General features: G+C 37.2%; 1 protein-coding gene across 2 annotated transcripts; it reads left to right on the forward strand.

Moving 5' to 3' along the window:
• The first annotated feature begins 1439 nt into the window (after positions 1 to 1439).
• LOC112562149 (amyloid protein-binding protein 2-like) lies at positions 1440 to 16682 on the forward strand. 2 transcript variants are annotated; one of them, XM_025235210.1, is made up of 15 exons: positions 1609 to 1739; positions 2088 to 2362; positions 3206 to 3294; positions 3899 to 4062; positions 4364 to 4487; positions 4689 to 4857; positions 5536 to 5592; positions 5917 to 5949; positions 6084 to 6151; positions 6834 to 6939; positions 7204 to 7328; positions 8429 to 8514; positions 9717 to 9907; positions 10742 to 10907; positions 11534 to 16682. In XM_025235210.1, exons 2-15 carry the CDS (start codon positions 2222 to 2224, stop codon positions 11758 to 11760), a joined length of 1746 nt encoding a protein of 581 aa, XP_025090995.1. In that variant the 5' UTR covers positions 1609 to 1739; positions 2088 to 2221; the 3' UTR covers positions 11761 to 16682. The 2 variants fall into 2 exon arrangements, with proteins under 2 accessions (XP_025090996.1, XP_025090995.1); XM_025235211.1 differs by lacking the exon at positions 2088 to 2362 and having other exon boundaries at positions 1440 to 1739.
• The last annotated feature ends 143 nt before the right edge of the window (positions 16683 to 16825 follow it).

A 16825-nucleotide genomic window follows, 5' to 3' on the forward strand; every position in this document is an offset into this window, starting at 1 on the left:
TAACTGCATTTGGCCAGCGGTGGTTCCCCATTTAGCTCCATTTTTGGATTGAAAATCTGGATGTTTAGTTTTCATGATGCCAATGTGAATACGTGATCTATTTTGAGTATCCTTGCCTGAAACTAGCCTGCTCTTCATCTAGATTGTTTTTTTCTCCTGTCCACTTGCATATAGCCTCTTACAGAGAACGGAAATGGAGACTTTCTAATCACACAGAGTAGCGAAGCTTAAGTATAACTAACCGCGGTTGTTGGTGTTTCCTTTTTGGTAATTAGTGCGATTTCTGAACTTCCCTAGTCTGCTGGAAAGTACTGTTGATAAAATAGTTGAGCATAGTGTTTGGTCAAGAATGGAGCTAAACTGTCCTCGAGTGTTTTAGATATTCAGCTAACACTTCGTCCAGTCCTAGTGCTATACCACATTTCTTGTTTAGCGTAGATCCTCGGTGACCGATCCGTGCTCTGTGTGCAGTGTGAATGGCAACTGGTAGTTTCTAGATTTTTCCATGAAGAGCAGCGAGTGTGTGTGTGTGGAGGCAGAGTGGGAAGGGAAGAGAAATAAATATGTGACCGCAAGAACATGAAAATAGGCTGGCAACCTCAAGGAGAGATTTAATTAAGGGACATCAAGACTATAACAAAATAAGTGCCACATGCATGCCTCGTCAGTATCTTTTTTGAGTGGTTGCCCACTTGCCCTCCTCCCCAACTCGGTTCCTACGCCACTGAATTAAATCTTAGTTGGAAGAGTTCGCGGAAGAAATTAATCCATCAACTCTGGGTATCCCAGCCTCAGTTCACTAATAATTTATTGTATATAATTGAGATGGAGTGAGGCTAATCTTTTCACGATATGCCCAAATCTGATTAAACACAACGCTCTGTTTCGCCAGCTTAGAGTTATTCTGCTGTAGTAGACAAAATGCGACATGAATTAAGAAGTGTCTATGCCACAAAGGTCATCGGTCATTTCACGCCACAATTTCTATATACATGTATAAGCTTTGTGTAGCTACATCCCATTTTGCCGACATGGAAGTGAGTGACAAGGACGTATATGTGAGTGTGTCCAATGTTTCACTGGGCGTATTGAAGGTCAAAGTTTATAGTTTACATCAGTGCAAAACTTTTTTCTTTCAAATTTCTGGGTTAAGGTTTCAAATCTTCTTAAAACTCCCCCGTCCCCTCTTACTCCATTCTTGAAGTGCAAGAGCACAAATACACCGTACGTGACGTCACGTTGGTCTGCACATTGGCCTAATTAACAGCTACACTGGCTATTAATAATAATAAATGCAAAATGTTTAAAGCGCATACTCATACTCCTAATTAAGGAGCATGATGGACAGCATCTATAAGAGGGGCAGGAAAACAAATAACAATATGAACTATAAAAGAATAAACAGCCCTACTGAACGAAGAAAAAAATCATATTGCCGTGACAGAGTATTTACTATAGAAGAGTGTTTGTTTTCACGGTTTCACCTCTCTCGAATGGACTTATAAATGCAGCTGTCACCTGAATGATGTGATCACTTTTTTTAAAAGGCCTCGCTTGAAAATTAAAGAGGAATAACACATGCTAGCAGTGGAATCATAAGTGCATCAGTAGTAGCCTCCCTTGTGATGGACACCAGCATGCACAGGGGCGTGAAAAGAGTACACACAGTCAAAGAAAGTGGAGATATGTTCACTGACCTGATGTATCTTTCACTTTCGACTGGATTTCATGTTTTGTGCGTGAGTGTTCTACTACATCCAATGTAGAAGAAGTTTCTTTCACATAAAGTCGTTCATTTCAGTTACTCTGTTGAATACACAAGCATGTACAGTTAAACGAATTAAGGTGACAATCTGCTCTCCATGTAAATATATTTTAGACGGTAAACTTGCCAAAAATAAATGTTACAAAATTATTTTGATCATGATACGTGTAATCGATAATGTTATGTTTCGTAAGCTCTATCGTCAGATCAACGTCCATTGACCATTGTTTGGTAACTGAAATTTCTTATTACTAGATAGCTTACATACAAACTTTATTGTGAGGTTATGTGAATTTGTTAGCCAGTCGTGTATGTGTTTCAGGGTTTTTGTGAGTTAGCAAGCATCAGTGCACTCTTGTTCCACAAGAATTCACGAGTTTCGAAGAGATGAATGTTTCCTAAATCTCTGGACCACCGTCAATAGTCTCCCCTCCTTTACGTCATTCAGTATCCAATATGGCGTCTGCGTGTACTTTGGAGTGGGCTCCGGATTCTCTGTATAATACAGCAGTTTCTGCGGTGGTTAACTCATATGGCGTACACCGAAAGGAGCTCAAAACTTTACCAGAAGACGTCCAGTTCGATGTTTATTATATGGTGTGTTCAGCAGTTGCGTACAGTACACAAGCTTATTATGTTATTTAATGGCGAATCGACCAAGCAGATCACTGAAGTAGACTTGTGTAAATATTACAAAAAGTAATAACACTGACTGTCGTTAGTGTTTATTTTTTCAAATGTTGTTTTATAGTGTGATCCACAGTTGTAGACGGGTACTTAGATAATGCATTACAATAAGATTGAGACGATTTCTGTAAAAGAAATTATTATTGAGCCTCGAGACAAAACCGAAATCAGCTACAGAAAAACAAGAAGGCGCAAGTTTCGCTGTCAGTGGTAGTATTGCAGGTTAACCACAGTTTTATTGTCACTCATTTAATTTTTAAAAAATTTGAAAAACCCAGACGATTTAAGAAAGCAGCACGTTAAAACATACTATCGCTTCTTTCCTCAATGTTTATCTTTGAAATTTACACTGGTGTGGGAAGGTGGCAACCATAGTTTGGCATTTGATTAACCAGAAGTATATTTAAAAATGACTTAGTTCCCAAATAATCTTCAGTATATCCAGAGAGATAAGACTATTAAACAATAAAAAAAGGAAACATTCAGAAAATAGTAAACTCAACTCTGTGTTGTGTGTCCACGTGTATGCATGCATGCAGACAAGCATAATTGCATATGCATAGAGAAGCTTTAATAGAAACATTGGAAGCATTATTACGCTGATGCCGTTTGTAGTATATAAATATTAGTAATAGGCATATATCTATTTTATGTGCTATGATGTCATGACACTGTCATGTTGTTTTGATCACTGTTTGAAAAATGTATTTAAATGAAGAGTGTGCTGTACATTATTTTTTAAATCATTTTCAGCTATATAACAAGGGAATGCTAAACACTTTATTCAACGAATTTTCTCAAATAGAGGTATTTGCACGAGTCCTGAGGGTTAGCAACAAAAGGTGAGCTGACCAGTTCAGCATTTTTCTTTAGTAGAACTTCATAAGTAGTAATTTAAATTATTACCTTCTAATAATTAAGTTATTTAAATTTTCAGCATGAGTGAAATGCGAAGGTAAGATACCAGTTACTGTATCCAAAGTGTTAGCTTAAAGTGTACGATCTCAGGTATCTGTCTTACATGCTTGGTCAGCTAGTCTGCAATTTTTATACAGATTAAAAGGCATTAAGCCAGATCTGAACTGTTGAGTCTGAATCATCAAGCTTTAGCTGAAAATTTGAATTTAAATGGGTGTTACTAATAGAGCACCATACAAAGGTGCACAAGAATCAGTGGGGGAAAAATCAATATATGTGATATGCATGGCCATTAAAGTCAAAGCATTTTTTTTCCCTTTTTTTAGGATATAATTACATATTGACATTTTATGCAGAAAGAGTCTAGTTTCGTTTCATTTTTAAATGTTTCAACAGATTTAGACATTCATTTTTAATGTCTTTTGGCTTAATTTAGCAGCTATTCACGTCACCACTTAATGTGTGTGTATGTATGTGCTTCTGTATTATGTATTTTTTGGTATTTACATGTTAAATTCACATTTACAGGACGCTGCTACATCACTGTTTTCAAGCTCTGATGGATCGAGGATCAGAGTTTACTCAGAAAATTTCCTGTGCTCTGGCCACAGCCTTCAAGAACCATCTCACACCTCAGTGTCTTAGTGATCAGGCAAGCAGGGTGAAAGGACTCAACCTTGGCTTTGCACTTGGTAAGTGCAATATGTCTGACTGTGAAGCATATTGTCATTACATGTACTCCTAGTTGGAGCATTGTTACTAAATATCAAATGCACGTTTCTGCATATAATTAATGGATGCTAACATTTTTTAAGTAGATTTTCTTTGAGGTTTTTCTTATTAAATATAGACACTTTTATAAACGTTCCATCATCAAATATGCAGTAACACATAAGATGCAGTTAAATAATGCCTATTTCCATGCATTTGTGTGACCGTTTATGAAATAGTTATATGACTGGTGTGTTTTGAATAATAAACTTTCTGTCCCAGGTTGCTTCCTGGCTGAAGCTGGCTGGTTAACTGAAAGTGAGCATGTATATGAGGTGTGTTACAAAGCTGTTAAACATGATGACAGTGAAGCAGGGCTGTTTCGTGCCCTGGAATATTGTGTAAGGTAAAAGCCCTTTATTTCTTTGCTTTCAAGTAATTGCATATAGTTTTATTTAACAAGTTTGATGACCTGCTTTGCCATATATTTGTATCACCCTCTTTCTGTATGAATTAGAGCTTTAGCTGACATGCAGAGATGCTCATATTGAATCATTGCTGTGCAGCTGCAGTGTGATAATACATGTTGTATATTATTTGTGTGCAGGATGCTTCATGTAGAAAATGCAAACTGTAGATACAGTAAAGCCAAACGAGTTTGCACTGAAGCATTTTCTCTAGCAGAGCGGTTAGCTCAGAAAGGAATAAGCTTCAACCGAGCGGTTCTCTACTCAGAACATAGTGCACTTTTGTTTGCTCAAAGTCTTTATGATGAGGTAAGTTCTTTGTGCATTAAATTAAAGATTATTTCTTCATTGCATGTGACACATTGGTTCAATATTATGTAGCCATGGACCAGATAAAAAAATGACCTCAAAATCATTAAAACAACATGTTTTGGGGATCTGAATATTTAAATTAAAAAGAATAAAGTCATTCCTTTTGTTTAGAAAATATTCAAGGATCTGAGTTAATTAGCTGAGGATTAAATGAAACAATTTGAAATAATTTTGCTTATCTAGAGTGTTTTGGAGACTGGGTAGTAGAATTGAGAGAATTGAATAGAATAATTCTGTTTCAAATGTATAGAAAAGTAATGTATTTAGATACAAGCTTGAGAAAACTAAATCAACTAGTCAACTTTATTTTACTTTCTTGAAAAATAGTGCATGTATGTGTCCCTTTTCAGCAGTTCATTTGCTCTGCATGCATTTGTACTTTGTGATAGCATTGTCAAAATTTAGAATAAGGAGGAAAGATGACATAAAGAAACCAGCATCATAAGGGATTCTTTCCTCATGAAGTATTTGCATCCTTTAGCTGTCATTCACTTTGGCATCTTCAATTTTAAACAGTGACGCACAGCATTATGTTATCTGTGTGCACATCTCTGGACTCTAATATTTTTGACTTTGATATTTTAGAAGAAAGTAATACACTGTTTATCATTTCAGGCTTACAAGGCCTGCTTGCGAGCACTGGGAGAACTCAATGACTCAGTACCTGCACGAGTAAGTGGTGGATCATAATGTTAATTTGGGGTGTTGTTTTTTTTTTTCGTTTTGAGCCTTGTAAGCCTCATGTAAATTGATAGTTCTGTCAAATCATATTTCTTTTTGTGTGGGTCCATTGTTGCACTTTGATGCTGAGAAATGATGACAAACTCATTCAAGTTGCACATTTTACTTATGGTTGAAGAATTTCTTTTTTCGTCACAGAAATGTGTATGTCAATTCGTGTATGTGCCTGACCATATGGTATATGTTTTTGGTTACTGAGGGATTTTTTCAGAAGCAGTCTCATACTATTTACATGATGTATTTATTTCTTTACAGACAGTCATAGATGTTCTACGACAGTGTTCAAAGGTAAGTGTTGCAACTTTATCCGTTGTGCATTGTGTAGTTTGTGTTGTCCATATGCTTTTATGTTTCTGTAGTTCTACAATATGTGTGTGCTAACAAACAATAAAATCAGATGTGGGGTCTTTTTTTGATTTCAGGCTTGCGTAGTAAAGAGAGAATTCAAGAAAGCTGAGATTTTAATCAAACTTGCTGTCCACAAGGCTAGGTAAGAAGTTACATCAATAATATATATTTTTTCTAGATTCTAGATTGGAAGGCATCTGCACAATCTTGTTAGTCATGTCTATTTTTCATCATCACCTTCCTAAAGTAAGATATGAAAGATGCTAGTGAGTACTTTTTATCTTTATAGCAGCTGTTACTCTTATTCAAACTCACGTTTAAAATTCATTCATTCATCCATTTATTAGAAGTGGCTGTTAGAAATTCATGGATAAGCTAACAAGGCCCATCACTCAAGCCTGCCTTGAACCATGCATGACTAGTCACCTCTACTTTATGTCATTAAGTCAGTTCTTTCTCTGGCCACTGCGACATTGACCTCCTTCCAAGGTACCTTGAAGGACAGTTTTTAACAGCATGTCATGCTGGGTTACACTGCTGAACCAGACCAGTGTATGCTGCTTGACAATTGCAAGTAGTGGATCCTGTTGTCCTATGAGTGTGGCAACCATGCTTTGTACAAAGTCATTGGTTTTATGTTCCTTGTACAGGATCTGGAGCAGGCTCCTCAGGCACTTGTTCTCGAATGCCTTATCATCAATCATCATCCAACTATCAATGTATATTTAAAATTGCACGTCTACCTTTCAGGTGTGCATGTATATATATATATACTTGTGAAGTTTTGTCACCTTAATAGATTTCCTTCACATGTATCTACTTAGGGAACACTTTGGTCAACACCACCCCAAATACTCTGATGCCCTACTGGATTATGGCTTTTTTCTTCTGAATATTGACTCCATTTCATCAGCTGTGCAGGTTTACCAGGTGAACATTAATTTTCATTTTTAATGGTTGATCTGACAAATCATAGAAGTTATAAGAAGTTATATATAAGCATTACTTGCATATAAATGTATGTTAATACACAGATTGTATATATATATTCATATTATTACATGTACATATATATGTAAAAATATCAATGTAAATGCTGACATCTACATGCATACACATATTTGCATGTATGCATATACTATTATAGTCGGCATGTGTCACCATTTTAGTATTTGCATTGACCTTTTATCCCAGATGGTGCTGGACATAAGGCAGGCAGTGTTTGGGGGCAACAACCTCTATGTAGCCATTGCTTGTGAAGACCTGGCTTATGCTACATATGTTTATGAGTACAGTTCAGGAAAGTTTGCAGACGCCAGGTAGGATTCCTTCTGTGGACTTCAGTATTTTAGTTAATAATAATGTCACTATATACATAACCACATGTTCATCCTTTCACACTTATCAAAAATGAAAAAAAGATCTTTTAGGGGTTACATCAGCGGTTCTCAACCTTTTACTTGTGACGCCCCCCCTGACGAACACCGGTACGTCCGCAACCCCCCCTTAGCCAGCTAGGTTGGTGAAAAGGCGAGAGGAGGGAGATTGGAGGCTTAATTGTTGAGAGGGGGATTGTGTTTTGAGTTTTGGAAGTGAGAAGTCACTGCATTGCCGAGACAGTGTACTTGAATAGGGAGAAGAGATTTGGAGTTTGATCGCCCTCACCTCTCGGTTACACAATCTAAGCTAATTTCACTAATACCGGTATAAGAAACTTTTAAAAAAGGACCACCTTCGCGACCCCCTTGTAGGCACGTCGCGACCCCCCAGGGGGTCGCGCCCCACAGGTTGAGAACTGCTGGGTTACATACTTGTATAATTAATATTATATAAGGGAATTTACAGACAGGTGTTGACAATGGACCCCACTTTTACAATAGTTCTCAGAAAACTTTGGCTGCAAGTCTTCATTATGAATCTAAGCAAATAATACACATATGGTTATAGTTTCATTTCAACAATTTTGTTTCCACATAAAGCATAGGTGGCTTTAATTTAATGATGCATAAATGCTCACAATCTGTCCCTCCTAATTTAAAACAGAGAACAGCTAAAGTGGCACAAAGTACAATGTGCTCCAGTATTTACACCCATGAACCTACAATTAAGATCTTTGATACACTTTTATAAAGAGAATGTTCAACATTTAAGTGAGAGTATTTGAAAGAAATACTTTCCAATTTCTTGTACTAAATTCAAATGAAAGATGGTAACTGTGTGGAACAGAAAGCTCCTGTCATGAGTGTAGGTTACAAGGTTGTAATGGTGAACCTGGGGTTGATGATTATACCATTAGTGGTATAATAAAGGTGTTCTTTGAAATATTTAGGTGTTAAAGAGATGGGTAGTCCATACCTTTTAAAGGGACATTTTGTTTCTGTATGTTTGTGCATTTGTGTGGGGTGTGTTTGTTGTTCAGAGACCATGCAGACAAAGCCATCAATATTCTCAGTCAAATTCTTCACCCCAATCACTTACTACTGTCTTCATCAAAGCGAGTAAAAGGTAATTTGAAATGGGTCTCAATATGTATATATGTGTCTGTGTGTTGATACATGAAGGAGAATAAAGAAAAATTAAAGGCAATTTTTAAATTATTCGATAAAAAAAAAAGCTTGCAACATACATATATCAGGTGACAACCGTGAAAACAGAAAAATAGACCCTCTGTTGTGAAATTGCACCATTGAAAAGCAATGTGTCATAATGCAGTTTGGACCTTGAGGGCACTGGGAGTAAAACCTATGGAATTTCAACATTCAATATTGACTCATATGAACATAAAAAAAGATTTTTCAGTAGGTAGAAAGGTTTAAAGCTGAAAGAGCATATGTAACAAAGGTCACTCTGGTCACTTATCAACATAATGCACACAAGAGCACATTGTCAGGGTGGATGCCTTGAGAAGAGATCGACAGATAATGGTGTCTGAATTTTACAAATGCATTTGCCATAATGCATGATGACCGGGATACAAAAAAGTCCACTCTCCGGTGGGGAAGTAAAAAAAGAGCATTCACCTGGGTTTGGGAGTAGGTATAAAACTACTACTTTGCAGGAATACAGAAGCAGTAGAATGATAAATCATCGTCTTGCATGGAGACTCTGTTGGAAAGTGTTAAGTTGCTCACATTTATATTAAAACCATTAAATATTTTGCCTTTACTTTTTAGTTCTCCCTCAGGTATGTGTATGTGTGTGGTCTAAAAAAAAAAATCCTGTGCTGTTTTACATAATTAAATTGCTTCATTATTTTCCATCCTGTTGTGGTTGGAGAAAAAGAGAAATCAAATGATATCGTGAATCTTAGAATACAGTCTGAAAAAAGGTCTGTACAAGAAAGTGTCTGTATGTGCGTGTGGCTGTCCGACTGAGAAAGAGAGGTGGAAGTGTAGTTAGATCAGTGTGTGGGGTTGTGTGATCGAGAGAGAGCAATGAAAGATGGTAGGGCAGTTTTGTGTGTGTAATTACGTGATTGAGAGAGATAAAAAGATTGTAAAGTAGTTACTTTAGACTTCCTCAGTCATATTTTGTAAATTTTTTTGAGAAGGTCATGGGCTGGAAGGATTATAGAAATAGAGGTTAAGATATTTTTTTTAAGAACACATTTTTCTAAAGAAATTTACACCTTAAATGCTCATCAGTAGGTAGATTCAGGAATCATGTTCAGAAGTTTCATTTATAAAAATGTGCTAATTTTATTATAGCCTTGATACTTGAGGAGATAGCAATTGATAGTGAGGACAAGAGCTTGGAAGAGAAGTTTCTGCTTGAAGCCCAGGAACTACATCTGCAATCACTGGAACTGGCCAGGAAGGCATTTGGCGAGAAAAATGTGCAGACAGCAAAGCATTATGGAAACCTTGGCCGTCTGTACCAGTCCATGCACAGGTTTAAGGTACATTATTTATATGGCATCTACTGTGCCATGAAACCAACTTAGCTAAATATTTAAAATAAAATTATTAGACTTATTGCCAGTGACACATTTTTTGTATTTGTCAGGATTTGGTATGATCACTGATTTTTTAAAATGTACCAAATTCCAGTTTTGTCTTAAGCTGGTTCTTAATATGCACATCCTAAACTAACTGCAAAACCTATTTTGAGTTGACAGTATATAATAATAGCACTTTTTAAAATCTTGGCAGTGAGGTCAAGGTGCTTTATCAAAAGTGTAGGATGAGCAACAGTTTAGCAACACATTTGGCAAATCCCAAGCTGTTTTGGAGGTGGGTTGGGGGAGAGTAATATGAGGGGAGATGAAAAAAAGGTAGATCACCAGTTGTTTGAGGTGTTCCCAAGAGAGGTTAGTCTTAACCATTAGATTCAAGCAATATTTCTTACTAAAGTCAGCATTTCTCACATACACAACACACCAATATGCATATTAGTACACAAGACACAAATAAGTGAAGCCACATTTACAACTTTTCATAAAGAATATTCCTCATAGTCAATGAACTCTGAAAGCAGCTTTTTCATGCCACTATAGAGCAGTATAACCCCTGTAATCATTGACAAGCAGTGTTCAGTTTTAACTGTCTCTATGGGCGGTAGGCATTACCTGTTTTTATGTGTCATTTTGTGGTTAGTATTTTGCAGGATTCATTTCCTTTTGTCACTTTGTGATGTACTGCTTGTGTCACAGGGCTTGTTTTTTAAAATCATTTTGCTGACCTACATCACTTTCTGATGAACTTTTGTCATTTTGTGTTGAACTGTTTGTTAGGAAGCAGAGGAGATGCATCAGAAGGCAATTAAAATCAAAGAGAAGTTACTGGGTCCAGATGATTATGAAGTGGCACTGTCCGTTGGACATCTTGCTTCCCTCTACAACTATGACATGAACAAATTTAACGAGGCTGAAAAACTCTACTACCGTTCTATAAGCATAGGTAAGTTATCTCCTCTTTGGCTATACATGAACGTGGAAAATATACTTGATGTTCAGCTAGATCCAAATACAAGTTGCTAAGTCTCAGGCCATGTCTGCATTTAGCAGGTATTTGCTGGTCAGAGGTCATGTGTTGAAAACCAATCTGTGTGAATCTGTATCAAGACAGATGTTAAGTGTTAGAGGGTCTGCACCTTACAGGTTTGACTGTATTGGTTAGTAAATGTCATAAATAGTGAGCCTGTGTCACTCGCCTCACTGGGAGGTGATGTGTTGAGCAATCCCGGTAGCTCTTAGGAGGATTGATATAACCAAGTACACATGGCTGACTTCTTACCTCACTTATTATTTTAAGTGAGGAAACACAAGATTTGTCAGTGGAATTTTTTGTTGAGGATAAATGTAGAGTATATTAATGTATTTTGAGATTTAATACAAGATTTTAGGATATATGGCAGACATAGATAGGTAAACTTTGTTCAGTTTTTTTTCTTCTTTGACTTGCCATGTAAAGATGAGTATTTAAAAATGTCTGCAACAGTAAACTTAGTAATGTTAAAAAAAAAAAAATTAAAGCGAGAACCACATTTTGATCTTCACATTTGTTTTGTCTTTTTTTTTTAACAGGCAAAGCATTGTTTGGCAAATCCTACAGTGGATTAGAATATGATTACCGTGGTTTGTTGCGTTTATACCATCACACTGGGGCACATGAAATGGCCATGCATTATCACAACGTGCTTCAAGAATGGAGTCAGCTAAGAGACCAGAACAACACAAGTGAAGTGAAACCTTTGGACTTTGATGTACATGATTCTGTGGAGAACATTGTCAGTAAACACTTTCTGTCCTGACAGCAAGGCTCCTCAGCCAGTTTCTGGGAAGGTGTTGCTGTGCAAAACTGTTCTGTCATTGCTGTTTGAGGTGGCCGTTGGTTGCCTGCCATTTTTCGAGGTCATCGTGAGGCACTTGGAATGCTGGTGCCTAAACTTTATCACTGCACTAAACATTAGTTGCGCTTGTGTCAGCCAAATGTCTGAACAAGATAATGTGAGAAAATGGCAGAAACATGACTTATTTATTGATGGACTGTGAAGTAGCTGATTGGCCAAGCAAATACGACAAAAGAAGAGAGAAATACAAAGATGACTGTACTAATGTTAGGTCAAAACCCCTTTCTCCACATTATGATTGCACCTCTCATTGTATCCCTCCATTTTAGCCGGCCATTTCACACTCTCATTTTGTTTTGAAGGCAGCATGCTTGTATTCTGCTGCAGGAGATACTGGACTCAAGGCAGAAGCTTGATGCTCCACTTCGCTCCCTCCCAGCCTGCATCTCACCCCCATGTCCATGCTTCCTCCTCCTCCCTACCACCCTTTTCCCCTGCAGTTTATTCTGACACGTTAAAAATAATAAATGCTATACAGCTTGGTGATTTTTTTTATATATTTGTGAACAGAAGATATTACAATGTTTTACCCCCTCCCCCCACCAAAAAATTTTTTCGTAATCTATTATGCAGGAGATCTGCATGCTGAGAAGGTAGCCATTTAAGAGAGTGTTTAAGAGTGTGCGTGTGCATGGGTGTGTGCTTATGTAACAGGATAAGTTGAGAAGCATTTGCTCAGCTGCTGTCTAATCTCCACCTTATGTCAAAAACTTGACTATCCTCATTTTCACTGCATGCTGCACGTGAGGCATAAAGACAGTTTTTATTGACAAGCATCACAGACGGCATTTGCCCACCTTTTTCTACTCTGGAATTTTGCAGCATCTGATAATAATCATAACATTTTTTCTGTATAACCATGGTGGAATATTGTGCTCAGGATTTGCCGGCATTTATGGGTGAATATATTTTTGTGCATAAAAAAGATGGTATTGCAACAAATTCTTTGTGGCAGGATGGTGACTTGTTACTGATGTGCAGGAGTGCTTTGCTTTGCTTCACAGACATTTCAGTGGTTGTGGTGGAGGAAGAGAGAGTGAACTGAGGTTTAGGGTATTCGTGTCCTGTTTAAGTGCATGCTCATGAGCATGTTGACAGAAGGTATCACCAGTCCAAAGCAGCTCTTTTTATTAGATTTGCATGGACCTGTGACAGGTATATCTATGTAAATGTATCAATGTTGTTTATTCTTGCAATAAGGCAAGATGCTTCATGGCATATGCAAATGAGCAGTGTGTTTCCTTCACTACTCTGTAAATGCTGTATTAGCTCATGAAAGTTCTCTTGCAGCCAGCTGCTTACTGTTGCAGCATCATTACTCAGTTTTCGGTTAGAACCCTGTATCTTTGTTTTGAAGATCTTTAATTAAGTAGTAATCATGTTATTTTATTTGTTAAGATTTGTGCTAAATGCTGCACATACCCAGGTCAACCATAACCCAGAGTGAACCCATTATTTATTAGCTTTTCAATTTTAAATAAAAATATATTTAGATAATTTAACATTTCAAAGAGAGAAATGTGTGAATCCAACTTTATGTTGAGTTCATATGTTTCAGACATATGGTGTTGGATTGGATGGACAGATTATACATGTTAAAGCCATGTATTGTCTGCATTTTAAGAAATCAAAGGCCTAAGTTTTGATCTGCCTTAGTATTCTCTGCTGATTATAACTTATAGGTGAAGTCATTAGTACCTGATGCAGAGCCATTAAATTAGATATACCAGCATGAATAGCTTTTACTTTAAAGGGAAAGAAATATTTGGCTGCAAGATGAGAAGGCAAACTGACATGGCCAGTTGTTTCTAACTTCAGGTTGATTGTGAGCAGATGGATCCATTTCGAGATAAGCTTCTGTTGATTTGCTTTTTCCTTGACATGAGCTGACTCTGAGATAGCACATGACTAATCAGGGGTGTTTTTGTTTCCTAGTCAGGATGGGTCACAAGGTGGAAGATGACCATTAACAATCCTGATGTAGTGCTTGATTGAGCTAAAAAAAATTTTTCAATGTTTTCTTTCCATTTGCAAGAAGAAAAAGCTCTTGTACAGTCATTGCATTTCAGGTAAGTGTGAGAGGCTAGTCTCATAATTTTTGCATGCTTCCATGTTGATATTAAAAAAGATTAGTGATACATTTATTAAGGAAGAGAGATGATTATTAATATTAAATGTACAAATCTGGAAGCCCTAGCTAGAAATGTTTTGGAGAAAAAAACCTGTTACTGTGGACAGATGTGATGGAAGAAAACTATGAGAATGTACTGGCAGTTTGGGAACCAGCCATTGTTTGCATAATCCATGACCCTTTTTTTTTTTAATTTCTGATGCATGCAGCATCATAATGTTTATTTTCTGTACTAATGTATGTAAAGAATATTTGTGGAAAGTTTCAGATACAGTTTGCTTCTTTTTTCTTTTGCATTTGGTTCTGGATACAAACATGCTGAAATCAGACTAGAGCTAATCTTTCACAAATACTACTGAACAAGAGAACAAAATTAAAAAAAAAAAATAGAATTGAAGCAAGTAGACTTAGTAGTAAGTTTGCTGCAGTATTAACAGAGTACAGTCCATCCACAGATGTATAGCTGCATCTGAACATTCAGGATTTAATCATACAAAAAATATTTTCAAAATTGAAAATTATTGTTTTGACTTGCTTTTAAGTAGTGACTACCAAGTATATTTCTCAGCATTTGTTTTTCTTTTTTTTTATTATTGATAATTCAAGTAAGAACAATTTTACAGTATTTCTTGTGAAATATTTAATGTGAAGGAAAACTGACAGTTTCATTGGCGTTTTTTGTGGTAGATGTGCCCTCTAGGTAAGTCTTTTATAACTTCCTGTTTAGTATGTCCTTAAAGGTTAATGAGACTTTGGAGTACTATGTATAATGTTCAATTATGGTTTGATTAAGCTGTAGTAGCATCATATTACCTGGAGGAATGGTTTGATGGGACTTTAGGTTGTAGTGCAAAAGATAGATGTCCTGTCATTGGGATATGGACGAATTGCATGCGATGTGTAGCTGTGCTATTGTGGGGCTTCGGGTTGCAATGTGTAGTGTGGCTGTCCAGTCATTGGGATATGGATGTGTAGATGTTCTCTGATAGACCTGTGGGAATGCCACATTTGTTTGGCAGCTGTAGGGAATTCTTTGTTTTGTGAGGAGCTGCCGTTTGAAAAGGCAGTGTGAAAACCATGTGCAGAATCTGAATATTCTGGCTTTGAAAATGCAAGTCACGATGTGCAATAATGGTTGACTGAATGTAGATGAAACTTATGGTTGGGAAATGGAACAGTCTATTTCCTGCCAGTATAGACGATTGCACCCTGTAGAGTGTACACGTTTCAATTTCAATTTCGTGTCTATGTTAAATTCTGACATTTCATGTTTTCCGTTTACAAAGTCATTGGAATACATCCTGCCTGCATAAAACACACATTGTTAATGTTTTTATTTTATGACATTGTTTTAATTAGGGTTTTCATCCACGTTGTTGATGTGGGTATCAGTGTTTGGTTTGTTTGACTGAAATCTGTTCATCCCATACATCAGTGTGGCGAGAACTATGTTGAGAAGAGAAGAAACAGATCATTGCAATCTTGTCATTTTGAGTCGTTTAATGAGGGCATTTGTGTTAAGTCAGTAATTTTAATGTATGCCATTTTTTAATTGTTAGCAGAAACCACTTGAAAACCATGGATTAGTCTTTTTTCCGTCCCTTTCTCCCCAAACAAGCACACCAAAAATGTAAAAATGTATGCACACTAAATATTTAGCATATTGATGGAGATGTAATCATTGGGTTTTTTGTCATCATTGTTCTCACAAACTTGTGTTTCATGCTCTTTTGTTTCCCTCCTGCCTGTGCTTCAGCCACAAATTTTGTGACTGCCAATGGCATGTGAGGTCATACACACAATCGCTGAAGTCTTATCGCCAGTGTTTCTCATTATTTGTGGCAGTGCTATCGAGTGTGATGCCACTCAGTCCAGTGACATCAGTGTGTGGCATGGCTTCAGAGTACAGTGCCTCTATCCTTGTGTGGTAGGAGCATCATCATCATCGTGTATAGATTTTCGCAGGACTGCTGTAATAGCCAACAGTGATTTTTGTCTGTTATTGAGAAAGTATGTTGTGTAGATTTGATAAAATAAATCAGTTATTTGTTCAAAGGCGAAACACGCTCGTCAAGAGTAGAAAATATGAAATTCCAAGCCAAAGTGGGGTGTCTTTTTTTTTTTTTTTTTTGTAATGGAGTATTTCTTTACTGAATCTTAGGCAATGTCCTGTCTATCTCCCCTACATTCCCCTCCTTCACTTTTCTCGATCATTCACTCCCATTCATTTTATATATGTGCGGGTGGATGGGAAGAAACTCTTCACGTCCTACTTGTTGTCAGCCCCTTTCATTCGCCTCACCCCTCATCATCGATGTTTCTGATACTCGCATGTCTCCTGCATCATGCATGAAGCGCCCACCTATGCAGTCAGGTCCTTGTGTCTCAAAGGGTGACCATGGCTGCGATTATAATTATTGATAACTTGAAGTGAGTGAGAACTGGACGGCATAGACTGTTGTTAGTTTACTCGACCCTCATTGCTTATGTGTTGGGTGTCTTTTGGTTTGGTTGGCTTTGAAAGGATACGGGATTGAAATAGCGGTTGATTGTTTTGTGTTGCTTGTCGAAAGGTGATTGGTTCAGATGGGGGACGTATTTAACATATCTGGGAAGATATTCACGAGGTACTCTTGCTGCCGTGATCTGTGATGCTTGAAATTTGCTGGAATTACATTATTTGTGAAGCTGTCTTATTCTTTCCTGCGTGTGTGTATGCTTGCGCGAGTGTTTGAATGTGTGGGAGGGAGTGCTCGCTACTTAGCTCAAGCGAGGCGCGCGGTTCTGTAATACATAACCATTAACGACAGATGGACATCGATCACCATCCATGCA

The sequence above is a fragment of the Pomacea canaliculata genome, linkage group LG4 (genome assembly GCF_003073045.1).
Source record: "Pomacea canaliculata isolate SZHN2017 linkage group LG4, ASM307304v1, whole genome shotgun sequence".
NCBI lineage: Eukaryota > Metazoa > Mollusca > Gastropoda > Architaenioglossa > Ampullariidae > Pomacea > Pomacea canaliculata.